The sequence below is a fragment of the Malaclemys terrapin genome, chromosome 1 (assembly GCF_027887155.1).
Source record: "Malaclemys terrapin pileata isolate rMalTer1 chromosome 1, rMalTer1.hap1, whole genome shotgun sequence".
NCBI lineage: Eukaryota > Metazoa > Chordata > Testudines > Emydidae > Malaclemys > Malaclemys terrapin.
The window spans coordinates 182,090,820-182,103,213 of NC_071505.1; the positions used below are offsets into that span (position 1 = coordinate 182,090,820).

General features: G+C 39.2%; 1 protein-coding gene across 1 annotated transcript in view; it reads left to right on the forward strand.

Moving 5' to 3' along the window:
- The window catches only part of NCAM2 (neural cell adhesion molecule 2), a 529,484-nt gene that overhangs the window by 501,598 nt on the left and 15,492 nt on the right, over positions 1–12,394 (forward strand). Inside the window, exons 16-17 of the mRNA XM_054047466.1 lie at positions 6,911–7,115; positions 10,735–10,854. Of these exons, the coding sequence (XP_053903441.1) occupies positions 6,911–7,115; positions 10,735–10,854 (325 nt within the window). The remainder of the gene's footprint in view (positions 1–6,910; positions 7,116–10,734; positions 10,855–12,394) is intronic.

Genomic DNA, 12,394 nt, shown 5'->3' on the forward strand with positions numbered 1-12,394 from the left:
ATCTCCATATAGTTATCAGTTCCTTTAGCTTCCTGACTCTTCAATGATTTTGTGGGTGGGGGGGAAGGTGTATTTTGAAGGAATTCATGGACTCTAGGCATAACCCAATGGTCCTTACTCTCCACTGCCCTACATCTTCTGCAGTCATTTACATAGTTCAAAATGGGTGTAAAATTGTAAAATGCTACAGCAGAATAATAGGCTTTTACACCATTGCACTCACTTTGCATTGGTATAAATAACTTCAAGGTTCAGGGCAATGGAGAATCAGCTGCAATATTTTTTAATCTGCAATTGAGGAAAAAATAATAAAAACACATGTAAGTGCAAAGGTAGCTTTTCCTATGGGGGGGGGGTCTCAAGTATCACTTGTGTATGTATAATTTTTGCACATACACCTCTACCCTGATATAACGCTGTCCTCGGGAGCCAAAAAATCTTACCGTGTTATAGATGAAACCGGGTTATATCGAACTTGCTTTGATCCGTCGGAGTGCGCACCCCTCCCCTCCCCCCCCGAGTACTGCTTTACTATGTTATATCCGAATTCGTGTTATATCGGGGTAGAGGTGTAAATACCTGCATGTGTACTTTTTGTGCTCTGTCACAGAAGGCATGATACATGGGTGATACATGGACATGCAAGCAATAGAATTTACACACACAAAAGCTATTTCACTACACAAGTTTTGCATGTAAGAATGCTATCCCCTTTGTGGACAGACAATAGATTCTATGTTCTGGATGTAGAGGACTGTATATGAATTGTGCTTGTACAGCTGTGTGTGCATATGCAAGTGAAAACAACCTTCAGAATACCAGTAGTAACTACTTACAGGGGTGGATAAAGCACAAGTTTTGGAATCAATAAATATCCCATCTCCTAGAACTGGAAGGGACCTTGAAAGGTCATCAAGTCCAGCCCCCTGCCTTCACTAGCAGGACCAAGTACTGATTTTGCCCCAGATTCCCAAGTGGCCCCCTCAAGGATTGAACTCACAACCCTGGGTTTAGCAGGCCAATGCTCAAACCATTGAGCTATCCCTCCCCCCCAATACTCAGTTGGAGTCTACAAAATTAAATATTTCCACTCATTTCTTCCCAGTTAAGAGGAGGTTCTGAATTAATTGCCAAATTCCTCTGTTTCCCTCCCACCTACTTTATTTAAAACTCTTTACTCTGATGCTAAACTAAAGTATTAGTAGACATTGAAAATACGGTTCAGTATTGAAGAGTTTAGAGATTGCCAAAACTTCCCACCATTTATTTTAAGAACTTGCACCACTTTTATTATTAAAATCCTGAAAGTTTCATGAATTATTGTACTCTGATAAGTACTTATTTGAAGAAGTGGATGCACGTGGTGCTTTTTTGAAGCAGGCAGTTCCTTTCATTATCATGACGTTAATGTATATCATATTCTTTATGCCACATTCTGTGCAATTAAAAGCATATTATACTAAAAGCTGCATTGGTTTGACAAATGACAATCAAAACGCATGGCAAATATAGATTTTTTTTTCAGATAAGTGTTTTAAAAGGTATGGTTATGATTCGATTACTAAAGATGGGTATATAATAAACCTTTCAAGGAATATGTTCAGACTCAATTCACTCAAAATTAACATAGAATTAATAGGATGTGTATTAAGTGTGCAATATACTAGGGGAGCCATGCACATAATGAATGTAAAAATATATTACCATTGTAGCTCGTCAAAGACGGCAGCTAGCACTTTAAGTCCATGTGATACATTATGGAACATTTTGAAAAGTGTCCCGTTGATTTCAATGGAAGCTGAGTTAGGCTAACGCTGAGTCCCACTGACTTCAATGGGAGCAGAGTTAAACTAGTGATGGTCACTTTTGAAAAATAAAATCCTTAAACTATATTTCAGAAACAAACAAACAAACAAAAAATAAGCAGCAAAAACAAATGCACTTTTAGGAATAAGCATTACATTATTGCAAATGTCCATAGTAAGGAATGGCAGGATGGGATAATGGATCCATCAGTATTAGAAAACCAATGATGGCAAACCTATGGCATCAGAACCATCAAGTCCAGCCTCAGACTTTGGTGGAGTTGGTGTCACTATCCTCAGGGTAAGCCAGGGAGACAGGTGTGGAGAAGCAAAATGAGGAAAATTGTCAACTGGGGCAAGGATTAGACCCTCACATGCAAGTATAAAAGTAAGTCTGCATGAAGGAATAAAAGGGGCAGAAAAGACACAGATATCAGGAAAACCAAGGACAGAAGAGGGATCACATAGTTGCTGTGGTAAGAGGAAGAAAAGATCAGATAGAATGAATGGAAGAGAAAGGGGGAGGCAGTCAGAAAAGCAGGGGTCAGAAGTGAGGGAAGGAAAGGAAAGGCTCAAAACAAAGAGAAACTAAGGAATGGCCAGAAGGAAACAAAACAGGAAAGATTTACTGTATGGAGCAAATTTTGAACTAATGAATGGAAATACTGCATATACAATTCATAATTAACCCATGGAACTCATTGCTACATGATAATGCTGAATCCAAAATTTTCAAACTAAAGTTAGGTTCTTATATATTGAGCAGCTAGCAGCTAAGGTTGAAACACTGGGCCCAAGATCTTAATGGAGTCACAAAAATATTAGAGATTTATACGTGGAAAGCTAACCTCCACAGGCACTTTAGATTATAAAAAAAACAAACCTTATACCTAAAGATATCAGCTGAACACTAACAGATGGGTCAGAAGAGGAAAATTCTGCAGACAGGTTACAACATAATTATTCCCTACAGAGTTTCATTTTCCTTTCTCTGAGGCATCTGGTGCTGACAACTGTCAGAGTCAGGATACTTGGCTAGATGGAAGTTAGGTCTGAACCAGTATGCCACATTTTATGGGCCACATCATCATCTTCTGCAGTAAATCATTTGGCAGAGACTTGAGAGGATGAACTTACTTTGAGGATTATTTCATGCAGATTCCCCCTCATTGTTCCATTGAGGGGAAGGGAGTGGGCTTGCCTGGTTCCCGTAGCGCAGACTACAAAGCCTGCCTCCTAAGCTTGGGGGATCCTGTTGGAATCCAGAAACCATCACAGAGGGAGTCACAGCACCCCTCGCTCTTGGTTCCCATTGGAGCATCACTACTAGACTCTCTTTGGCTGTGGCTGCTCTGGGGCCATAGGGGTTAAACAGAAAGATAATGCAGCCACAGAGTGTATTATTTCTAAGTTTCATGAGCTGCAGGGGACAATGAATGTGAATCCCTTCTCCCAGCTTTGGCCTGTCACTTCTCCTTCAACTGAACAGGTCTTTCGGCACCCGCCCCCCCGAGCAGTCCCCAGAGCCTTCTTGGGTTCCAGAATTGGTTGGGGCAGTGAAGTTCAGCCTGTGTTTGCATGGGTTGAGGGAGATCCATGTCTGGAAAGTTCCCTTCAGTCTCTTGTGCTAATGCGCCTATAATCTGTTATGTGGATGAATCATTTCAATTCTGAAATAGGAAATAGTGCGATAAAAATGTTCTTGTTAGTAGTAGCAGTAATACTGTGGTAGCACCTGTGGGCCCCAGCTGAGGTCTGAGCCCCATTGTGCAGGGTGCTGTACGAGCTCACAGTAAGAGTAAAGCAGTGGGGAAGCAGACTGCTACTGGCCATGTGGTTTGTCCCTGAGCCATCTTGCTAATGGAGCATATGATGGCTCCAGTAGGTGCCATGTTGTGGGTACATCTTACTGTCCCTCCAAAACTAAGCAATGTGTGCCTCGTCCTAACAAGCATACATGTAGAAGATTGGATCTTGGCCATATCTTCCAACCAACACCTCACACCAGAACACTGCTCTTGGAACCATGTACTGCTGTCGGGCATGTAACATATTTCCCATCCCTGCCAACAGTCAACTACATTCGTTATTGATTCTGCTGTGCTGTTCTGTAGGTACACGGGAAGGAAGAAGCTCCTCCCAGGAGATTCAGGACATAGTCATAAAAAAAAAAAAGACCTTGATTTCAGCATGCATCTTTTTCTGAAAACTGTTGATATCAGATGAGACTGCAGTGATACATTGATTAATATACAGTATCTTTCGTTCCTTTGCATACATACCTATTCAGATCCTTTGCATCTGCATAATTTACTTACAAACATTCAAATGGGGGGAAGGGAGAGGCAGCTGAAAATGAAAGGGAAACTTCTCTAACACAAAGAGGCAGACAAATATACATCAAGCAAATGTTAATGACTCAGAAGATGTCTCAGCCAATCCTGAATCATAAACAATTGCCAGACTCTCGTTGTGCAAGACACCAATGCTGCTGTAATAGGCATTTCCCTGAGATGGCTGGGTTTTTGTGATCAGGAAGAATTAATTATGCAGCCTCCTCCTTTTCTTGCTGGCTGAAAGTTTGACACATTATCCTCTGTTGACATAATAATGATACTTGGTTGAGATTTAAAAATAAAGTTGTGTGGGAGTTTTAGCTCCTTATGAAAAAGACCTATAAAATGAAACTCTTTCCAGAGATGGGTGGATGTTTTCTTTTTTTTTATAGGGCACAATTTCTGCTCCACAAAATTCTATAGGATGGTTCAAAACTGTATAGAAATGATCTCTTTTAATATTAAATTCTGTAGGTATTTAGAGGCATTTCTCTAGAACCTCATTACATTTTATAGGACTTTGCTGGTTTCATTACTATTAACATCTATATTTTCCCATAAAGTGAGTGTACATTTCAGTCTTTTTGACAATCTTGATTAAATTATTAATTCAAAATATATTTGTATGTAAGTTACCCATTGACTGTATAGGCATTTCAGGGTTACAGGGGTACTGTAAGTCAGGGCATGTCAGTCTTTATCTAATGTGTTCAGGTATCAGAAGTCACGCTTGGCAACATTTAACTTGGAAATTTTACATCAAAAATAAATAAACTAATTCATCTCAAATGTCAGGATTCCAAGACTGCTGGCAGGGACATTGCATAAATGATGCATTATTTTCATTTGGGCTATGCAGTGTAGCTGTTATCTAGTGTTTTCCTTTATACGTTAAGCTTTTTGGGAAAAGACTTCAAAGGGAAAAATACTGAATTCTGTTTTATTACATGATAAACTTCTAAATAATGGTGTTATAATAAAATAACCCATGCAAAATGGCATGACATTGATTGCAACAGAATAAGAAAAACCTAGCTCCCTTTAAAACAGGGGTTTCCACTTTTCCTTTTTAGAGCTCCATAACATGCATTAATCAAGCATATATTTCTGTTAAAATTATGCATTGATTTAGTATATATAAGCAACATCAACTTATTATAAAGGCCAGATACATTGTATCTTAGTTAAGGAATTTAATTAAGCAAAACATAGAAATCCATCTAAAAATTATGTGCTTTAACTAAAATTGGTCCAAAGTATATTGGCAGTGCTGGTGGGGGTAGAGGAGTGGAGAGAGAAAGATAAAAGCACTGTCAAAATCTTTGCCAGTTTGTGATTATACATTTTGCTCTCTGTCATCGCAGCGCTTGTTTATACTACTGTCGAACAAAATCCTGCCCTTAGTCTAGCAGCTGGGAGGGTACCAGTACTTTGCTGACTGGATAACTGGAACATCATCGCTAGGCAAGCTAGCAAGCAACAACACACTGTTGTGTGCTATTTAGTACTCCCTTGTGTAATTTACTTATGGATTCTATCATGAGAAGCATAGCAATAGTCAATTTATGTATGGAATCTGTCACTGGCTAGAATACCACTACCCATTTTTTGATCTATATCCCTTAGCCCTCATGTCGTGAGCTCTAGTGGAGGTGCTTTCCAACCTCAGAGGTCAGACACAATTCCTCTTCTGCATGACGGAGGGATACTTCTTCTGTACACAGATAAAACTTTCATTATGAGCTTCCTAAACAACCTTCCCCACCCCCCCACACACACACACCACCACCACCTGGTGGGTTTTAGTCTAAAATTAGATTTATCCTGCATTTCCATTAAAAAGCCATTCTCCAGAGATGTGTGCATCCAGAAATTAGCTTTGGACTCTAGAACATAAGCATTCAGATCCACTGCAAAATACTTTTTTCACAATTATTTTTTAAAGTGTTTTTTTAAGGTGCAGGTGAGAACAAGACAAAGCCCTGATCCTGCAAATATTTAAGACCATACATACCTTTCCTCATAGGAGTAGTCCTACTGACTTCTCTTAGACTACTCATGTGTGTAAGTGTTTGCAGGATTAGAGCCCATGTTTACTTCTTTTAACACATTTCTTTCCATTTTAATTCAAACCTGGATTTTTAAGGGCAAAATACAGGTTTTGAAGCCTCCTTCTCAATGTAAAATAATCCTATTTAAGTAACTTTGCAATGTATGTGTTTTATTAAATGTTCAGTTTAAAGACTGAGTTTTGTATAATGTTTAAAATGTGTTTCCATGTTAACATTGTGATTCCTTGGTGTTGTGAATGATATGATATAATGAATTATCAGTTAGATAACACATGTTCTAAAAAGCTTCTTTATTTTTCAGCTAAGCATGTTCTCAAACACCTGAATGTAATCTCAAAATCATCTATATTTCGGGGCTAAACTTTTTAATCCTCTAAACTTCTAATCTCTACTTTCATTTGCACATAAGCAACTCCCCTTTAAATCAAGGGGAGTTACACATGTGTAGAATTTGGTTCACAGGAAAACATTATAAGCTAAAGCAATTATATATTTAGGATCATGCTCCTGCAGCAACTTATGTGCATGCTTAATTTTAGGTGCCTGATTAGTTGCATTGATTTAAAATTGGTTCCTTAGTGAGACTGGGGTTTCCTTTTTTTTTTTAAGTCCAAGACTTCCTTAAATTGTTGTGAAAAAATGTTATTTTCCGATAGAGACTTTATTTACAAAATCTAATCTTTTCTTTGTTTTAAAGATACCCTTTTTAATGGCCTTGGGCTCGGTGCAGTTATTGGCCTAGGAGTAGCAGCCCTATTGTTAATCCTTGTTGTGACTGACGTCAGCTGCTTCTTCGTACGGCAATGTGGATTGCTAATGTGCATCACTAGGAGAATTTGTGGGAAAAAGAGTGGCTCCAGTGGAAAAAGTAAAGAACTAGAAGAAGGAAAAGCTGCATACCTGTGAGTATCAATAATATACCTTGGGAAAATGCTTAAAACAAATTTTTTGTCTTTCCAACACGTGTATATTGCCTTGGTGTTAAGTTTGTGATATGACAAAAATCATACTTCACAAGTTATTTCTACTACATGGGACAATCAATGAATCTTGAAGTTATCTTGATGTTTGCACTGTAAGGCAACAATGGTGGTATATCAGATGTATGGTAACTGATGGCAAATGTTGCTTTTTTAAAGGATTTTAAGAGTCCCCGTTTTGGCTATTTAAACTATTCTGCCATAAGAGGGACAGTGTTCCTGAGTGAGTAATATGCACAGGAACACGTGGGAACAAATGATAGAGCCATTGTAGCTCCACACACACTCTGCTCGTCCTGAAGCTCCTAATGCGGTGACCTGTGATGCCAAAATTCTGACTCCTGTGCATCCTCCAATATTGGTGCCAATGACTAGCCCCAGGAAAAGAGACAAGGGCACACTGGCTTGTTGTGAAGTATGTGAAGCAACATTCTATCTTAACAAGTAGAACTAATTCTAGACAAGCTGAACAGCTGCTACCACTGACGTTTGACATTATGCCTTTTGTGGGCATTTAAAAAAAATAGAAAGGAGAAAAGGTTAGACGTTATAAGAAGGACATGGTGGAACTATAAATTAATACAAAGTGGGATTTTACTGTAATGGCTACAGCAAATACTTGCTAAAAATAAAATAAGTGACTAAGAAAAAAACGCATGCCGGGGGGGAAAAAGCCATATTAATTGGAGGTATATGAAGGAACAGTTCATTTATGTGGAAGGAAATGTCCTTAAATGGTGAGAGATCCATGAGAGCTATGGAAGTCATCCATGTATGTCCTGGTCATATAAGTCAAGGTTACTTTGTGTTCCCAATTTTTACAGTTTCCAAAGCATTTGAAGGAGATAATACCCATAACTTACCTTCCTCCCGTTTTTGAAATGTTTTCCTCCCTTGAATTTTAGATCTGAAAACATTCCTTCTCACCTATGTCCACCTAGCATAATTGAGTAGAGATGTAACAAATTCTACAAGTATACTATCTTTATGTGGCTTACAATAAGAGACAGTAATAGCATCGCTTTTTCTATGAATAACACCAAATCTTCAGATTCAATAGATAGAACATCTAAAGACAGAACAGAGCTCTGATTTAGCAATTCATCCCTATTCAGCAAAGCTTTAGGCTTGGGGATAAGTACTTGGCTAAATGTGGATGGATTAAAGTATGTGCTTAGGTAATTTCCTGAATCAGGACCTTAATGTGCTGAAGTTTCAAATGTCACTGATAAGCATTTTATATCTAAGTAGCAAATCCAGATTCATTTTGATCAGTCAATATCTGATTTACCAACAATATGTAGCTTCCAGAAAATACAAAGCTGACCAGTAAGCCCATATAAAAGAGATTTCTGATAGGATTTCTTCAAGACACTTTTCTGGTAGGCGTGATGTCTTATTTATTTACATTTCTTTTTCTCTTGCGATGGTCTTGTGAGATGTAAATCTTGTCTTGTTGTCTTATGATCCCCAGTCCTACATCCTTATTTCAGCATGTTTCAACACATCATATATAATGTAATCCAGGACAATCTAACATTTCCAGACAATCTTGAGCAGTCTCAATTTTCTTTTATTTCACATCAACTAGGCATCTTAAAATAAGGCATTGGATGTTTGAATATTTTTCAGTGGGGCAGGTATCTTTTTTAATTATGTTTGATTTCTGAGAAATGTATTGCCAAGAACTATGTTCCATATGTACTGATTGTAGAAATATAGCCCATGCAGAATTTACTAGGCAACTAAGATAGAACTAAAGTAAGGTGTTTCCTGCAACCTGTATTTTTTTCTGCATAGTGTATGTACATTATTTCTTTATAAATGAAGAGCACATTCTAAATGCATTTTGCTTTCTAATAAAATCATATTTTCTAGGATTTGGATATATATATTTTGTTCATTGGGAATAAGATTCTAAATATATAGAATAAAATCAGTAGAAATTATAAGACCCTTCATCCATCTCATTATGATCCATAATTGTTGCATGTACTTGAAGTAGGCCTCATTCTAACGTGTGCCTGTATGAAAAGGTTGGCAGTTAGATAGCTCCTAATTAGCACTCAAATGTATCCTAAATTGATCACTTCCAGTTGATACCTTAAAAAATAAATGTTTGACTAATTTAAATGCATTGCAAATTGAATGTCATTTTCACAAGTATATGAACACTGGTTAAGCATCATTTTTACAGAATGTAAAGGGCTGTTGAGTATTATTGTAACACAGAGATCCCTAGCTGGTCAATATGGTTACACTTTTTCTACACTCCCATTTCCTGTCTCTCCAGCAGTCTGCATAGCTGGTAGGAAAGAAGGACTCTTTCTGAGACTATCTAGTCACTAAGTGTTAGTTAGAGCTCTCTATCCATGTTGCAGATAGATAGATAAGAGCATATGTAAAGTCTCTGTGTAAGAATTATATTATTTTTTTGGCAACAATATAGAAATATAAGACATGAGGTAAGCTAAGACATATCCCTTGTAATGGGACCCAGGCTAAGCTCAGGGAGCTAGTAACCAGGGTGATTTCTGGACTGCAACAGGTCTAGAAATCAGATTGCTAAAGATGAGGGATTCCCCACTTATATATTAGTTGTCCTGGGTTTTCTGCATTAAAATGATTACAGTTTCTAGGAACCTGATTCAGGATGTGATCTCAAGGAGAGGAAAGGCATGTTTGTTCTTTCAGTATTGGAAGATCACAACATTTTTGGGTACACAATGATTTGCACTTCTAACATAGAAAATTTTATTAGTTATTAATTTGCATTATTTTCTGTATTGCTGTAGCGATTCAATGCTTTGGCCCAGATTTGGGCCACGTTATATTGGACACTGTTAGAGTGCATAGCGAGCAACCACCCCTGCTCACAGATTGCTTAGAATTCATTGTCTGATTTTATGGGGGGGCGGGAAATCAGTAGTTTAAGGGTGGGGAGTCTTCATCTGTTCATAAACAAGGGAAGTGTAAGATAGATAGATAGATAGATATTTCAAATTGATTTAAATGTTTGGTGGGAGCTATTCAGGTCTGATGAGTAAGGGCCAGATTTTCATTTTGCACTAAGCCTTCTTTACATTGCTACAGCAGTTGAGTGAAGCCATAAAATGCCCATAGCTTTATATTTATACCCACTTTAAGGCTCAGTACCCTGCCAGAGTGTTGTAAAGGGGCCATAGTGCAAATAACAATCAAGCCCTATGTTTTACTTATTGCTTCTGCTGAGGCCAGTAAAGGTTTTTTGCCAGCGAGAAGCTGTCCATTTATTATGTACTCATAAACAAATGCTCTTTTGAGATTTTATGGTACGCATACGTGCTTTTAGGCCAGATAAGCAGCTGCAGCGACTGAATGCTTTGAAGGTTGTAAGAAATTAGGAGCAAAACTGTTGAATGTGTTCCAGTGTTAATCGTTGCTAATTGGTTTTGCTTTTTCTTCAGTGGCTTTTTGAAAGGAGGGATCATGGTAATTAATAAAGTGTAATGCATTCTGATACCATAATGATGGAGGTTAAGACTCTTTTAATATTTTTTAGGAAAGATGGATCAAAAGAGCCAATAGTGGAAATGAGAACAGAGGATGAAAGAATTACCAATCATGAAGACGGGAGTCCAGTAAATGAGCCAAATGAAACAACACCACTCACAGAACCTGAGTATGTAGCCTGGTATTTCTAACAGCTTTTCACTAACTATGCACTGCCTGTTTAGAATGAATAGACTTTCAGCTATGTGCAAGAAAAAAAAGAAGCATGGATAGCATTGTGGGATATGCTGGTACGCTCTGTTTATCAGTGTATTTTGTTTTAGCAGCAACAGTTTCAGGAAGGAGTGAGCCTCTCCATCCCTTTACCACTCACTTGCCTAACCCACAGCACAACATAAGTTGTGGGTTGTCCAGCTCTTCCCTGCTGCTGTGAGATGGGAGGGGGCAGTGGTAATTTCAGACCCCTGCCTTTCTTTTCATTGCTTCTGGCATTGAGGGTAGAAAGAACTAGGAAAATTGCATGCCACATTCCCTTTCCTGTTACCCAGTGGTCCTAGAGATACACTCCAAATGAATGCTGTCCTGCCCAAGCTGCATCCTAATGCTGCTTCTGTGCCCTCTGTGAATGTAGGTCTTCTTTGGTTATCCCCATCATCCCACCCCACATATATTCTACAGTTGTGTAACTTGGAGACTAGCTGTCTGTGCAAGGCCATTTGGTATAGCTGGTGGAACTGTGCTCAGATATTGGCTCCTCTGCTGAGTTGCTCACTTCCCACCCCTCAGCTTTATTGCTGGAAGATGCATGCTGAGGAGCAGCTGAAGGAGCTTTCCAGGATGGTTACAAGGATCTCACAGTCTGTGGTGGGTTCAAGAATCAAGGGGATGTCCCAGGGTTGCTGGCCCTTTGAAGGGGAAATGGGGCCTCAGTGCACCTGTGTCAAGATTCGCTCAGTTCCCCAGAAGGGCAGGTAGCAATGAATGAGTTAATTAAGTCAGGCCAGGTTTGGGGATGTAAGGGAGGAATAGAGAGACACATGGTGTAGTCTCTAGGGAAGGGAGCTGGAGTATGAGCCTAATATTTGAGCTAGGAGTGTTAGGCGGAACAAAAGCCTGGGGAGTTGTAGCTGCCTGGAAAAAAGCAGTGAGTGCTGCAGGGGGTAAGAATGGCTCCTGCAGGAAGTAAAAGGGTCTGTTTGATTATACGCTAGCTCTGGGGATGAGGACTAGGGACTCCTAATTCTAGGAGAGAGACTGAACCCAGCTCCAGGGAAGAAGATTAATGAGCTCCTGACTCAAAGAGAGAGGAGAGTGAGGAGTTTTAGTGAGAGTCAGAGGCTGGAGCAGGGAGAAGGTACAGAGAGGCCTTGCATCTTCTCCAGTTGCTCAGAGAGCAGGACAAGATAGTCCCTTAGGGAGGAGGGGCAGAAGACACTTTATTTTGAATGTATTTGAACTCATATAAAGTAGAACTTCAGCAGGGTGCTTTTGTCGCATACCTTCTAGATTGTATGGAATTCTTTAAGGGGCTCTGCCCAGAAGGGGAAACTGAGGCAGGGCATTGCAGAGCTATGCTTCGCCTGCAGGAGGTTCTCTGGAGGCAATTGTCCCATTACAGAGGGGAAGAGCTATTGGCTCCATAGGATCCAAAAGTCTGAATTCTGATGGGCACCAGATTCTGGCCTCTGTTCTACCTATTATAGCCAATA